The sequence below is a fragment of the Diceros bicornis genome, chromosome 2 (assembly GCF_020826845.1).
Source record: "Diceros bicornis minor isolate mBicDic1 chromosome 2, mDicBic1.mat.cur, whole genome shotgun sequence".
Lineage (NCBI taxonomy): Eukaryota > Metazoa > Chordata > Mammalia > Perissodactyla > Rhinocerotidae > Diceros > Diceros bicornis.
Window position 1 is genome coordinate 87,052,373 of NC_080741.1, and position 15,558 is coordinate 87,067,930.

The 15,558-nt window shown below is 50.9% G+C and overlaps 1 protein-coding gene across 5 annotated transcripts in view; it reads left to right on the top strand.

Annotated features, from left to right (window-relative positions):
- Window positions 1-15,558, top strand: part of FGD5 (FYVE, RhoGEF and PH domain containing 5) — a 117,310-nt gene that overhangs the window by 79,247 nt on the left and 22,505 nt on the right. For 4 of the 5 annotated variants that reach the window (XR_009223453.1, XM_058565764.1, XM_058565772.1 and 1 more), the window contains exons 6-11: window positions 4,174-4,334; window positions 4,604-4,760; window positions 5,396-5,483; window positions 7,406-7,456; window positions 8,069-8,127; window positions 14,611-14,682. Coding sequence is in view for 4 of the 5 variants with exons in the window: in XM_058565764.1 (XP_058421747.1) it covers window positions 4,174-4,334; window positions 4,604-4,760; window positions 5,396-5,483; window positions 7,406-7,456; window positions 8,069-8,127; window positions 14,611-14,682 (588 nt within the window). In the remaining variant the exon portion in view is untranslated. The remainder of the gene's footprint in view (window positions 1-4,173; window positions 4,335-4,603; window positions 4,761-5,395; window positions 5,484-7,405; window positions 7,457-8,068; window positions 8,128-14,610; window positions 14,683-15,558) is intronic. The other variant, XM_058565755.1, reaches the window with a different exon arrangement.

A 15,558-nucleotide genomic window follows, 5' to 3' on the forward strand; every position in this document is an offset into this window, starting at 1 on the left:
GGCCATGTGTGAAATGAAGAATTGTACAGAGCAGTGGAGAGAGCTAGGACTTTGGTGTCAGGCCTACTTGCATCAAATCTTGCCATCTTAGTGGCCTTGGGCAAGTTACTTAATCCCTTTGGGCCTAATTCCCTTATTGGTAAAATGGAAATAATAATAATGCCAAAGGGTTAGGGTTGTTTTGAGGATTAAAGGAGAAAATGAATCTAACGTGTTGAGCACACGATGGCTTGCATGGCGTGAGTGTTCAGTAGATGTCTGCTGTTGTTATTTGTTGAGCACCTTCCCTGGGCTGGGTGCTGGGGATACAGAGACGAGTAAAACTCAGTCTAGGGGAGAAAGAAGACACAGAAACAAATAATCCTAAAACACCATAGAAGGCAGTCTGCACAAAACCTGTGAAGAAGGTATTTGTATCCCCATTTTGCAGATGGAGAAATTGAGGTCCGTGGAGATGAAGTGACTTGCCCCAGGTCACACATAGGCAACTGTCTACATAAATAAAGAGTCGTCTGTGTTCTCTAGGGCCCTATAAGGTTGGAGCAGGGATTCCACAAAGAGCTGGGGAAGTGATGTGGTGAGACGGTGAAGGCCTCAGGTGCCCAGGGGCCTTTGAGTTGGACCCTGCAGGCATTGGGGCATGTCAGTTCTTCCTCCTTATTGTCTCTAGTCCATCTGGTCTCTGTCGCCATGACCGTCGTCGAGTCCTGGCTCTCCCCTCCTCTCTCGGATGACTGGAGCGGACTTCTCACTGGTCTCACTCCCATTCCGGCCATCTCCAGTTTGTTCTAAGAAAATGAACTTTCTAAGACAGACATTTGGTCACATTGCTCCCCTGCTTAGCACCTTCAGTGGTTCCCTATCACCGCAGGATGAAACCCAAGTCCCTTAAACAGCCTGCAGGGCCCTGTGGAATGGGTCCCCTGCCTGACCCTCCAGCGTCATGATGTTCCAATTCCATCTGCTTCTTGTCAGGATATATACACGCACGTGTGCACACACACACATACACACTGCACCCGAACCATGCTGAACTCAGTTCCCCCTCCACCTCAGGGCCTTTGCACATGCTGTCCCCACTGCCTAGAAAACTCCCTCTCTTGTCTCAGTGTAGGCGTTGCCTCCCTCCCAGTGCTAAGCCAGGTCTTCCTGCTGTGGTCTGCCACAGTCCCTGTGCTTTTCCCCACCGTGACACTTACACTCCTATGTCAAAATCATCTTTTTACTCATCTCTTTTTCCCCCCAGATTGTAAACTCTTTGAGGGCAGAACTAAGTCTCTCCTGCTCCCAGTCTCTCCTCAGGGCTTGGTACAGAGCAGGCACTCAGAATATTTGTTGCCTGAAGCGGGGGATGAGGGCTGGGTACCGTCTTCCTCCTCCCCCCTTTGAGGTGGATGCCAGGCCCCCAGGTGCAGTGATGGGCCAGAACTGCTGCGACAGCGGAAGCCTCTCAGGCAGTGCGGGGTGGTGCCGCCGGCACTCAGCGCCCCAGCCAGCGTGCAAGTTTGAAGAATGGATGGCTGTGGCGATTCCGATGATGCTCCAGTTTTTGAAATGAGTCATGTTGCTGGTGGCCATCCCGCCTGTTGGGACTGGGTCGATTTAGTGAGAATTAATTACAGATGAGCAGCCAGCTTGCAGAGCAGTTAATATCCACACTCCCTGGAGGGTGATGCAGATGCAGCCATTAGTCTCGTCTTTGCCTGTCCCTCCTTCTCTGTCTCCCTCGCTCCCCCTTTCTGTGGGGCTCTGGGTCTAGACGGGCATCAGGGTGACTTGATTCTGGTCTTGACTCCCCCATGACTCGCTCTCCTTTTCTGTTAAATAAGGGTCCTGCAGTCAGTCAGCAAGCATTATAAAACTTCTGTGCGCCACAGACTCTGCTGGACTTGAGAAACAGCAGGAAACAAAACAAAAGTAGTCCTGCTCTGAAGATGTCATGTCTAAAATATAGTCACAACTGCCATGGGAATAGCACTTTACAGTTTACAAACCAGTTTTAAACATCAGGATGAGCCTCTTAGCAGCCTTGTGGTACTGCTGTCCCCTTTTTACAGATGAGGAAACTAAGGCTCAGGTGACAGCTTGCCTCCAGTCGCTAGTCTTACGGTGTAGCAGAGCTGACGCCAGAGTGCGTTGAAGGTCCCCTGTCAACCAGCTGCCCCAGCAAGAGAGATTATTGTCCTTATCAGGACGTTTTCTTTCTCCCTCTGGGATGCCAGGGCTAAGAAGACCCCGCAGGGCTGGGGGCTGGCTCCTAAACATGGAGACTCACAGGAAAGAGTAGGAGAATCCTCCCACCCCAGGCCAGAGAGAAACCTCCGCATGAGGTTCAGAATGACGCCGTGTCCCAGAGCCAGCTGTGGGCGGGAAGAAGAACCGTCCCTCCAGCTGCCCGCCCCACCTGGCTGCACTCACACCTGTAATTCACTTTCTCTACCCTCCAAAATGTGCTTTCAGGAAAGGCTCTGGTAGCCCAGGTTCCATGAGATTTGGTTTCTAATTCCAGCTGAAGCGTGTGGCCTGCACTTGAGGACACACGCCTCAGCGCAGAGAATCCGTTCATTAGTTCAAGATGCAGCCCCTGAGAGTTTCTGAGCTTAGTGAAGGGCTGGAGGTCTCTGCAGACCTTCCAGTTGTGCCAGACGGGGGCTGCTGAGGCTGGCCGCAGGCGGGCTCCCGCTCGTCCTGTGGGCCCCTCCCCCATCCTCCGCATCCCGGCAGAGCAGGTTGCAACCACAGGAGGTAAGCGCCAGGCAGGATGAGCTGTTCAGGAAGTGGGGACCTTTGTAACCTCCACATCTGCTGTCCTGTCTGACTGCGTGGGCGGCCTCTGTACAGATGTTCCGGGGGCAGGGCACGGGAGCCTCTCTCTCTTCTCTGCCTCTTGTGTTCTCTGTCTCTCTCTCTCCCGCCTTCTCCCCCACCCATCCCTTGATCGTTTTTCTTTTTCCCTCTTTCCCTCTCTCTGTCCCTGTCCCACCTCCCTGCCCTTTTTCCTATTCGTCTCCTGTCACCTCTGGCCCTCTCCCATCTCCTGTAGTCCTTTACTGGGAGAGAGAAGACCAGAAGGGCTTCCTGGAGGAAGGGCTGCCCATCCTCTCAGGCACTTTTCCCTTTCAGATCTCTATGTAAAGAGACCTTTCTAGCAGTGAAAACTGTTCAGCAATAGAATTAACTGTCTTGCCCAGTAATGAGTTCCCTGTCAGGGAGGCAATCAAAAAGGCAGAGTGATCATCCTTTCTGAATGTTGTAAAGGTGATTTGACCTTCCTGATTTGGGCTGGACCACACGACTTCTGATGTTTTCGATGTCCATTGCTCCACAGTTCCAGATAGTTTCAGGATATCCCAGTGTTTAAAACTATAGAGCTGGACCTCATACAAGAGCAGGTGTATTTGAAAATCAAATATTTTTGTTTAAAGAAAGAAGTCTTATGTTCTTTATAATTTTAATGTTTATTAAATTTGGTTTAATTTTTAAAGTAATTAATCATGATACAGAAATTTTAGAAAACAGAGATAAGAAAAAAACGATCCTTCCTAATTCCATACCCCCGACATAGCCACTATATTTACATTTAGTCCATTTCCTTTTAGCTTTCTCCTTTGTTCATTTCTTATGCACCTCTGTTAGGGTGGGAAAACAGTTTGTATCTCTTCTTGATTTCTTAGCACTACGACATGATTGTTTTTACACAGTCACTGTCTTCACCATGTCTAGGACTGCTTGCTGCACCATGGAGGGGCTACCTGTGATTTCTTTAGACTTTGCTTTGAAACAACTCAGCACATGAACCTCTTCAAAGGGGGATAATTGTGTAAACCAAGAGCTTTGTATTTCCTCAGAGAAGGAATTCGCAGCTTCTCGCCCGTCTTGTAGGGGAAGGGCGTGCACCCAGATTCCCACAAGGCAGGGGAGGAGTGACATGCTTAAGGCCTACTCCGTGCCTGCCTTTGTGGGGGGCTCTTTGGGCATGGGTTACCTGTGATCACCAGGTGCGTGTTATCACCCGGGTTTTACAGGTAAGGATGCTGGGGTCTGCAGACACTGGCTTAATGCCCCGTGCTGTCTGTGTGTAGGCCAGGGCTCAAAAGCCTCAGACGAAACAGCCAGGGACGTCTTGTGCTCAGACCCAGCAACCTGTGGGTAATGGGCCTTTTGGAATTTCAGGATTTCCACGGAGCTGTCATGAGGGCCTTGGATGAGATGGACCAAGAGGGCCAGGACACGTTGGCCAGGGAAGAGCTGAGGCACAGCCTGAGTGAGCTCCCAGCCATCCACGACCTTCACCAGGGGATCCTGGAGGAGCTGGGGGAGAGGCTGCTGCACTGGTGAGCTGTCCCCACACTCTTCCCCCACTTCTGTTGTGTTGGAGGATGGGGTGAGGGGTCCAAAACCCCACCACGTGAAATGGTGTCTCCATTTGACTGATGGGGAAGCCGAGACCCAGAGGTGTTAGGTCGTTTGCCCAAAATAAAATGAGTGTGGGAGGGTCGAGCTGGGATCCCCATCCAGGGACGTGACTCCAATACTCATGCTGTAACACTGTGCTGGTCACAAGGCTGAGTTCTTGCTGTCCTGTCCCCCTCCTTGGCTGCAGGGAGGGCCAGCAGATGGTGGCTGATGTCTTCCTGGCCCGGGAACAGGGGTTTGACCACCATGCTGCCCACATTCTGCAGTTCGACAGGTCCCTGAGTCTGCTCGGGGAGCACTGCCTCCATTCCCCCCGGCTGGCAGCTGCCGTCCGAGAATTTGAGGTGGGTCCTTTGGTCCTCGGAGAACTTGCTCTGAGGATGCAGGGGTCGGGGTGGGCATCAAATGGCTTAATGCAAATCAGTGGGGCTTCTAGGTGGGTCTGAGGCTGGGGGGCAGAGGGAAAGACCTAGCAGGGGAAGGAGAGCATGACCCAGCATGGGGGAAAACCCAGAATCCAGAACATCCGCTGTTGAGCGATTGATGACAACTTGGTGAGCCCCAGCCATGGGGAGGGTTTTAGTGGCCATTCTCCTGTCCCAGTAGAAAAGCGAGAAGCCAGCTGGGGCCCTAGTGATTGGAGTGACCAACAGATGGCCACCAACTTGGGATCCAGTTGTTGGGCAGAAAAATGGGCAGCTTTTTTCTGTTACTAACACTAGGTGCAAAGCAGGGGCGGGGAGAGACGTATTACTGAGTGTAGCACAGACTGTGAGCCTGAAGGAATGAACTGTCACAGCGGGGTGGCACTAATCTGGGGGCCTTCCTGGAGGAGGGGAACCTGGTTTTGGAGATGGGGGAGAACTCCGCTTGGCCGGGAAGAGGTGTGGGTGGGACAGCATGTGTGGGATGCCATGAGCCCGGTGCCCTAAGGCCGGAGTCTCTGATGGAGTTTTGTCCTTCCCTCTCTTGGGAGCAGCAGAGTCTGCAAGGAGGCAGCCAGAACGTGAAGCACCGGCTGCTGCGGGTGGTGCAGCGCCTCTTCCAGTACCAAGTGCTCCTCACAGGTGGGCCCCACGAGAGGTCAGGGTGCACGGAGGCGGAGCCGGGAGGGGAGGCACCTACGGAGGGGTGGGGGTGACAGTGGCAGGGCGTGTGAACAACCTCCCCCCCTGACTGGAAGGGCTGGGGGAGGATTGCTGTCAGTTCCCGCCTCCTGCCTCTCCAGAGATGCCGGAGCCTGCCACCACCTTTCCTCCAGCTGAGCTCTGGACCCCCTGCTGCCACCTGGAAACCTCGCTCCAGGGGCTACCTCCTGTGTCTTCCTTCAGCCTCTCCCGTCCTAAAACAAAAACTCAATACCTTCCCTGTTCTGCGTGGTTCTGCGTTTTCTTCCCGGCTCTGCAGGCATCTTCTCATTTCACTAAAGTTGCTCTTGTCACTAGAGCCCTCCTGGTGGCCAGATCAGTGCACATTTTTCTGCCTGGACCTGCTGGCCCTCTCTGTGGCTTTGCCACTGACTGCTTCCTGCTTCTCGAAGCCCTGAGACGAAAGGGCTTCTGTGATACACTCTCTCCTCACTTGCCTCCGACCTCTCTGACTGCTCCTCTTCGTCTCTGTTGACGGCCTCTCTTCCCTGCTATCCCATCAGTGTCAGCATTTCTCAGGGCTCAGTCCCAGGTCTGCTTTACTTCCCTGTCTACAAACTCTACCCGGGCAATGTCAGCCCCTCCCCTCCTTCCACCTGCCAGAAACACCCACACCTCTGTCCTGAGCTCCAGACCCTTGTACCCAGCTGCCTTCCGAATGGACAAAGACCCCCTGCCTGGAGAACTAATGTTCCAGTAGGGGAGACAGACACGCACACGTCAAGATATGCATGTAATTCCAGGTGGCGACCAAGTCTGTAAGAAAAATACATTAGGGCCAGGGGGCAGAGAATTCATTCATCTAATTCAAAAAATATTTACTGAGCATCGACTATGTACCAGGCCCTGTGCTAGATGGTGGAAACAGAGCAGTGATTCAACAGCCAAACTCTGACACCATGGAGCCTACAGTCTCACAAATAGGGACTAAAAATATCGTATGCAGGGGGCCAGCCCTGTGGCATAGTGGTTGAGTTTGATGTGCTCCACTTCGGTGGCCCGGGTTTGCAGGTTTGGGTCTCAGGTGTGGAGCTACACCACTCATCAGCCATGCTATGGCAGCAACCCAAATACAAATAGAGGAAGATTGGAACGGATGTTAGCTCAGGACGAATCTTCCTCAGCAAAAAAACAAAATATATATATATCTCGTATGCAGCAATAAGAGCTCTGAAGAAAAACAAAGCAGGTTTAGGGGATGGAGGGGAACAGGGCTCTGTATTAGTTCCAGTGCTCAGAGAAGACCTCTCTAAGAAGGTGACACTGAATGGAGATCTCAGTGAAGGGAGGCAATGAGCCATAGGAAGATCTGGAAGAAGAGAGTGCCAGGTCGAGGGAATAGTGAGTGCAAAGGCCTTGGGGTAGGAACAAGCTTGGCATGTTCAAGACACAGCAAGAATGCCAGCATTGCCAGGAGGAATGAGTGAGATGGAGAGGGGTAGCTGGGGAGTGGCCAGCCCATGTTGAGACTGGTGGGTACAAATGTGTTAAGGGTTAACATCATGCTCTCCTGGGTTGACAGTCACATCTGTCTCCCCCAGTAGACTGTGTGCTTCTTGAAGGCAGGGTTTTGCTTCATCCATGTCTGTATCCTGAAGGCATAGCACAGTGCCAGGCACACAGCAGACACTTAGTAGACATTTGTTGAATGAGTGAGTGACCAGCAGTGGTGGCAGTGATGGTGGTCCTGGGGGTCTGTCTGATTTTGTGCTAGTGTGGTGGTGTGATGGGGCTAACAGAAAAGAGAGTGGACACCCCTTTCTTCCGGAACTTTTCTTCCATCTCTGGAGGGGAGGGGCTCACCAGGTCACACTGACTCCTGGCTCTTGTTCTGCCTGCAGACTATTTAAATAACCTTTGCCCGGACTCGACTGAGTATGATAACACACAAGGTAAGTCCACTGTGAACTAGAAGGAGGGGGATGCTTTCCTGTTTTGGCCTCTGTCCTGCAACTCTGGGCTCTACACCAGTTCCCAGACCCAGGACGTGGCCCTCTCCCCGCCCGCCAGCTGGGTGGGCAGTGGACATGAAGCCTCCAGGGCTTCTGAGATGATTCCTCCTCCCCCTTGACCATGGGGACTTCGTGGGATGGGCTGATGTTCAGTCAGAGGAGGAGAAGGGGGTGACCAGAATTTGGTGATAGGAGGCGGTGCTGGGTCTAAAAAACTCACCCCAGTCTCCCTGTCTCCTCCCAGTTCTGTGTGGCTGTCCCTGCATGTGACCTGCTGGGGCCGTCCCCATTTTAACATATTCAGTTCCCAGCCAGGGGAACTCAGGCACAGAGTGGTCAGATCATTGTGAAGGTCACTTAGGCAGTGGTGGCAAAGCTGGGATTGGGCCTATGACCTGACCCACCCGTGGGAACAATTGTTGCCACCCACATACAAGGCCCTGCAGCTGCAGTGACCTCGGGGGGAGGGGCAGTGGACCGGGAAGAGGCGAGCACAGTGGCACTAGACTAGCCCTCCCCAGTTGGCCCAGCTCTCTGCTCTGCTTCCCTCAGGTGCACTCACCCTCATCTCCAAAGTCACAGACCGCGCCAATGACAGCATGGAGCAAGGGGTAAGTCTGGCCCCTGGGCCCCTTCCCTTGGGAGCAGGTCCCAGGAGCCCCTCCACCCTGCCCAGGTCTGCCTTGTGGTACTCCACTTCTGGGGGAGGCTGCAGGCAACCATCTGTCTCGTTGGACCTTGCAGAGAGCCTTGGGTTCTGACCCTGACACTTGCTGTGTGGCCTGTTCTGTGTGTCCCTCTCTGGGCTTCTGGTTCACCATTCGAACAATGAGGGGAGGCTACAGACTTCTCCAGACCTGATAAGTGATGCTCCAGCTGTGGTCTGAGACAGTCTGCATCAGCACCTGGAGTCCTCTGTAAACTACAAATTCTTAGGCACACCTTAGATCTTCCCAGTCGGAGTTCCTGGGGGGAGGGTCCAGAGATATGTGTTTTTAACAAGCATCCCAGGTAAATGTTACGCCCACAAAAGTTTGAGAACCACTCATCCCTGAGAATACATGAGCTCTAAGCACATGCCTGGTTCTGTGTGTGACTCTGTTTGTTAGACACTGATCAGAGGTTCACTGGGTTTCTGCCATGTTTGGCCAACTTCATCCCACCTCACAGCTCTATTCCATTGGTTACCATGGTTGCTTGTGTCCACGTATTTTTTGCTCCATTAAGCTGTAAATATGCTAGAGCTTTGTGTTGAGAATGATTCTGAGGCCGAGTCCTAGCTCAGTGGGAGAGTTCAGTGATCAGGTAGTGATGTCTTGCACAGGCAGAGATGGGAGTGATGGTGGTATGTGTCTGAGCTGTTGCTCAGCTTTGCTGTGGCAGACACACTGAGCATCCTTATAGTGAGTCATACACAGGTAGAAGGGAGGGGGGAGGGAAATAACGTCTATTGGACACCTGCTGTGTGTCAGGTCTTGTGTTGGGGACTGGAGATACAGAGAGAAGACATGAATCCCAGTCCTTGAGGAAATCACAGCTTAGTGGAGCGGTAAATATGTGGACACAAAGCACCGTGATAAACATCACGAGGGAGAGAGAAAACGCGACAGGGTTCAGAGAAGGGGACGTCCCTTCCAGGTGGGGTTGTGAGAAGAGATGATATGGGAGGAGCCCCCACAGGGAGGACTTGTGCATGTGGCACGAGGGCAGAGGGAGAAGAGGTGTCAGGAAGAGGGCCTGGCCTGGGCAAAGGCATGGAGACGGGAAAGCATAGGGCATATTAGAGTTCAGAGGGTCACCCAGAGTAGCTGGGAGTGGGAACAGGGCAGGTGAGGGAGGACAAGAATCTGGGGAGAGAGGGCGGGGTGGCTGGTGGAGGGGGCGGGCTAAAGATGGAGGCCCAGCCCAGTTGGGTGTGAAAATCAGGGTGGGTCAGACATGTCGTTGTTATTGGTCCTCTCTCCTCCCTCTCTGCTGTCCATGAGCTCTTTTTCATTTTGGCATCTTACACATACAGTGAAATTTCCCTCAATGCAACCAAAAAACAGAGGTGCTCTGGAGTCCAGGGCCCCATAGTGACACAGCAGCAGATGGGCTGGGTTCTCCACACCTCCCTTTAGCCAGGGATGCCTCTGCTTCCTAAAAGAAAAACGAGGTCAAGAAAGGCTGTGTCTTCCCGCCTACGGGTGAGCTTGTGCGCACAGCTCCCTCTGTAGGAGGAACTGGAGTCACCAACAGCCAGACGCCCTCCTGGTCTTCTCCAAGGCCGAGGCTGGATGCTGTGCCGGGAAGCACAGGCTGGCCATGGTCTCTCCAGCTGCCTGTGGACAGCTGCACCGGGCCTGCTCTGGACTAGCGGCCCCCACCCCATGCTTGCTTGGATCCAGCTAGAACTCTGCCTGGGCCGTGGATGGGCGAGTTCAGGTAAAGCCGACCCTGAGGCAGAGCTCAGTGGCTGTGAGTGTCCCTGAAGGACGAGCTGGGGCTCCACCTCTCCCTCCCCATGGCCAGCTCAGGCTTCATCACCTCCTGACCCTGCCATTCCGTTCTCCATCTGGCAGCCAGAGTGATCCTATTAAAATATGTCCAATGGTGCCATTCCCCCTTTTTGCACAGCCTTCCATGCCTCCATATTGCCTTCAGTAGAATATGGAAAGTACTTACTGTGAGGACTACAGAAGGCTTCCTGGAGGCAGCAGCGTTCACTTGGGGTTTATGCTCACATCACACCATTGCCACAACTCCTCACAAAGATAGCTAAGCGAGAGAGATGATTTCCAGGAAGAACCAGATCCCACTAACCCACTGATTCAAAATGGTGCCCATATACCTACCTGACATCTGGTCTGAAACACCACCATTAAGCTCATTGGGATAAAGTACTGACAGCCAAGCCAAATGGTAAATCCATTGTCAGAGCAGCCTGTTAACAGAAAACTGTTAGGTGACCAGAGAAGCTTCATGAAGCATGACTCTAAGAGCTGAGACCCAGGAACCCCTCCCTCCTGCTAGCCTCACATTTTGATGGAGGACAGGGAGTAAATGGGAGCAGTCCAGAAGACAGGATGGGAAAAGTCTGGAAAGTGGGAAAAGTCATTCTCATCAACTTTTTGGGAAAGGCTGTAGTAGATTCCCATGTAGCATCCTTACCCATCATGATAATAGCTGCCCCTGTTGAGTACTGGGCTGTGCCGGACGATCTCCTCTAATCCTCAAGGGAAGTAATATCAGCCCAGTTTTGCAAGTAAGGAAACTGAGGCCTGGAGAGATGAGTTGTTTTGCCCAAGATCACTCAGCTCTCAAGATGAGAGCCTGATTTGAACTCAAGCCTTCTTAAGCACCAGGCCAAAAACTTTTCTTATTTTTGATGACCTTGACAATTTTGAGGAATGCTGGCCAGGTATATTGTAGGATGGCCCTCTGTTGGAATTTTCTCATGATTAGACTGGGTTTATGATTGGGGGGGAAGAAGATCACAGAAGTGAAGTACCACATATGAAGGGTACATACTAGCAACATGGTTTGTAACTGTTGATGTTGACCTTGATCACCTGGCTGAGGCAGTGCTTGTCAGGTTTCTCCACAGTAAAGTTGCACACACACTGTCCATACTCTGGAATAAAGTCACTATGCACAGCCCATACTTAAGGAGTGGGGAGTTATGCTCCCTCTCCTTGAGGGCAGAGTATCTACCTAAAGTATTTGGAATTCTGCATGGGAGATTTGTCTCTTTTCCCTCATTTATTAATGATTCACTTATTATAAATAGATAAATCATTTATATCAAGATTCATGGATTGTTTTTATGCTTTGGGGTATAATCCCATACTGCTTTATTTATTTTATTTCTCAAATTGTTTCAGCATTGGCCATTGGGAGCCCTTTTATTTGGCTCCTCTACCCCTTTCACATATCCTCATTAATACAGGTGTGGGTGTTTTTTATTTGTTTGTTTTTTGAACACTTCCTTACTTTCTGGCACTACAAGATGCTCCAGGCTTGTCTTGTATTTCCTGCCCCAGTTTTAGAATGTGATTTCTCCAAGGAGCCCTGGTTCCTTTAATTGGATAATGGTATCAGAAATCAAGATCTGGGTGCTAGGTATGCTCATTGCTACTGGGGTACCATTTCTTGTAGGTCATCTTAGCTGACAGAACAAAGAAATATATGTGTATATATTCATATCTATAAATTTTCTATACATAACCATCTGTATCTTTATTAAGCTAAACATGAGTTCTTATGTCTCCAGTTCTAATCATTACCACATGGATCATTCCAGCCTCTTCCCCTGGTTATCTGTAAATTTCCACTCCAACAGTGAGAAACCTGGCTCCCACCATCCATCATACATTTACTTAATTGGTCAATTTACCTTCATTTTTGAAAGATGTTTTTCCTGGGTATAGAAATCTGGGTTGACCAATTTTTTCTTTTAGTGCTTTCAAGATGCCACTCCACTGTCTTACATCATGCATAGTTTCTGATAAGAAATCTGCTGTAATGTTTGAGTCCCTTTTTTTCTTGCTGCCTTCAAGATCTTCTCTTTACATTTGACTTTTAGAAGTTTGACTATGATGTCTAAAAACGTGTGTTGCGGGGGGTGGTGTTTATCCTGTTGTGATTCTCAAGCTTCCTGGATCTGTGCTTTGTTGTCATTCATTAATTTTGGAAAATTCTCTTGGATGCTCTCTTCTTCCCTTCCTCCCCCACACTCTTTTTCTCTCTTTGTGTTTCCGTTTGGATAATGTCTATTTACCTATCTCCAAGTTCATGAATTCTTTCCTCAGCTGTGTTAAATTTGCTGCTAGGCCTGTCAGAAGAATTCTTCATTTCTGATATCATATATTTTATTTTTAGCACTTCCATTTCACTCTCTCATATAGTTTCCATCTCTGCTGAAATTCCCCATCTGTTCATGCATGCTGTCCACCTTTTCCACTAGCTTCTTTAACATATTGATCTTTAACATATTGATCATAGTTACTCTAAAGTCCCTGTCTGATGGTTCCAACATCTGTGTCACCTTTCATTCTGGATTTGTTGAATGCTTTATCTCTTAAAAATGAGTTGGGGTTTTTTCTTGTTTTTGTGTGTGTATGTTTCTCATAATGTTTGATTGAATGCCAGACATTATGTGTAGAAGAACTATAGAGACTGAGGGAAATAGTATCTACTCCCTCTTTTTCGTCATGCCATTTGTGGGGGCAGGGTGGGAGATGAGTCACTCCAGTCAGTAGTTGAGCTGGGTTTGGGCTTTGTTGTCACTGTCGTCACCTTCAGTGCCCCACAGTCTTCATGCTCCCCCAGAAGGGGGCTGCCATTACCTGTCTGTGCTGTTTGTGGGCCTGCAGTGCCAAAGAGTTTTTCCCGTATTTCTGCCCCACCCTCAGCTTTCAGCCATCCCTGCCCCACAGAAGGGATCTCTGTCCATGTTCTTGCCCCTTCTCGGAGGTAGACTCCTGTTTCCTGTTACTCAGTGCTAGGCTCATAAGTCTGAGCTCTCCTGGACAAGCCTCAGTCTTAAGCAGGGCCCATGAGCCGGGATCTCTCAGCATTCCTGCCCCTCCCCACCCCACCCCTTGCGTGGCAGCCAAACTCTGCCTTGTGTCTGTGGCAGGTCTTGGACAGGTTTCTGTTCTGTGTTGGTACACAGTCCTGGGCCTGAGGAGTTACACCTGCCCCTCTCCTGGGGGCAGACAGCTTCTGCTTCTGCCTTTCCCCAGAAGCAGTGGGTGGATCTTCGCCTGGACTCAGGGAGTGGGAGGGTTTCCTGGCCTCCCCCAGTAGCTGAAGATTTTTTTATGGGAGAGGCGCCTGAGGAAGGGGGCAGGGTTTTGTGCCAGGCACCCCCTCGACCAGTGGCAGTCTGAACATCTTCACCACGAAGGGGATGCTCTTTCTGGCCCCCTGCCCCACCCCCAGTCTTCCTTGTGAGCACCTGGCAGAAACTCGTGGAAGAAAGCTTGCAAGTGATGGCAGATGTCCCTTGTGTCTGGGGCTTCTTTTATTGTAAGCCGTCCCACCAGCCCCTACTTGACCTTTAAGAATCCATTAACATTTTAGCTGCTTTCTTCTTACCCACCCCTGTGCTGACCACCTCTTCCTGTGTGTGTTGCCAAAGGTGCAACAGGTCCGTCTTGTATCTCTGTGGGGGGCTTGTCAGTCTTCGGGATTCAGTTCAGTTGGTTGCTGTGTGACCTCAGCTCTCCAGTAGGTATAAGGGGAGTTATGATTTTGTAGATGATCTGGTGTTTTTCTCACTGTTAGGGTAGGGGCATTGTTCTTTTGCAGCTTTCTACATCATAAGCAGAAATGGAATGACTATTATACATTTCTAATGTGTAGGCTTTTATGCTCAAAACTATGGACAGTGTAGAGGCCTTTTCAAAGCGATTTCTGTAGACGATTTTCACCTTAATAGGTGACCTTAGAACCTGACACTGTATACGGTTCTGGGGGCACTTGCCCCATGGGTTGGGTGCTTGTTATTTCTAATATTATAGGATGCCGTGCAGAGGAGGGAGAGGCTTACCTATTGTGGGTAACCCAGTGAGGGCCCGACAAGGAGCTCCCAGGCACACTTACTTTACATCGAGGAGCGGGGACCTGTTTCCTCCCGAAGTGGTGCATTTTCTTGGTTACTCTCCCCTAGAGGCCCCACCCTGGGCTAGAAGTCCAGAGAGACATTCTGGCCTTGGGAATCTGTCACCTCTGGGTTACTGAAGTCGGGGTGCTCCAGGCCTCATGGGGGATACAGGCTTAGAGTGGGAGTGGTGGCCCAGAGACAAACAGGGGTATCAGATGGCACAGTGAGGCCAAGTGACCATCCCCATGGCACGCAGAAAGAGAGTGGGCTCAGACCCCAGGCCCAGAGGGACTAGCCTGATTATGGGCAGTCCACACACTTGGCATCCTGCAGACCTAGGCTCAGGTCCCAGTCCTGCCACTGACAGAAGGTCAGATTTTGGGCAAGGACTTTCTGGGCTCCATTTTCCTCCTCTGAAGCAGAAGAAATGCCACCCCTTACAGAGAAGATAGGACCCCTTTAAGGAGCCTTGACCGTCTCTCCCTCACCCTGCTCCTGCCCACAGGAAAACCTGCAGAAGCTGGTCCACATTGAGCACAGCGTTTGGGGCCAAGGGGATCTCCTCCAGCCAGGAAGGGTGAGTGCCCCCGTTGCTGCAGGCAGGGGCAGAGGGCGGCCTGGTAGGCAGGAGGGTGAGGCTCTGATAAGCCCATTGTTCAGCTGGGCTGGCCCCAGACAGGCCTGGCTGCAGGTGCTGTTTACCCACAGAGGGAGGGAGGGCAGGGCGTGGGCTCCACTGGGCTCACAGGGCCCACGGGCTGCCTCCCTGGGGTTTTCTGCTCTCAGGACCTTTAAAGAAGCAGTGCCAGTTGGGTTCAGTGTTCCCGTGGTTCTAACTCTGAGAAGAAAAGACACCAAGTATTTTTAGTCTAGTCCAGCATCACTGAGAAATCAGGAAAACCATCTCTCAAGAGCCCCAACAAAGCATCTTAAAAATAACATTTTTCAAGGGACAAATTTACCTACTTTTAAGCTTCCAAATGGAAACATAAAACTCAGGTCAAAAATAGTCAAAAATGTGTTCATTATCTGTTACAGTCCATGAAGGACAAGAGAGAAAGCAATGAGAGATTGTGCTCAGGAGATTTTACTCAAAATTGGCAGAGATGTCACTGGTCTGAGATTCTGTAAAATCACACTGTGTTTTGTCCAGAATTATCAGTTTGGTAAATATCTGTTAAACATCTGTTCGTGTCCTCCAGAATTAAGGGGGCTGTAGCAAGTGTTCACGGGTCTTCGGCTGTTTTAGCAAACCTTCAGAGGCTCTGTTCTGAAGGGACTGCTCATGGCAGCAAACCAGGGAGAGAGTCATTGTTTGGACTAGTCTGGCCGGAACAGTGTCTGGGCTTGGTGTAAGTCAAGGTGGAGCGCGCTCCTGAGAGGCCGAGATGCCTGTCTCCAGAGCTGCTCTGGCAAACACGGAGCATCTCTCTTAAGCTGGGAATTCACCCAT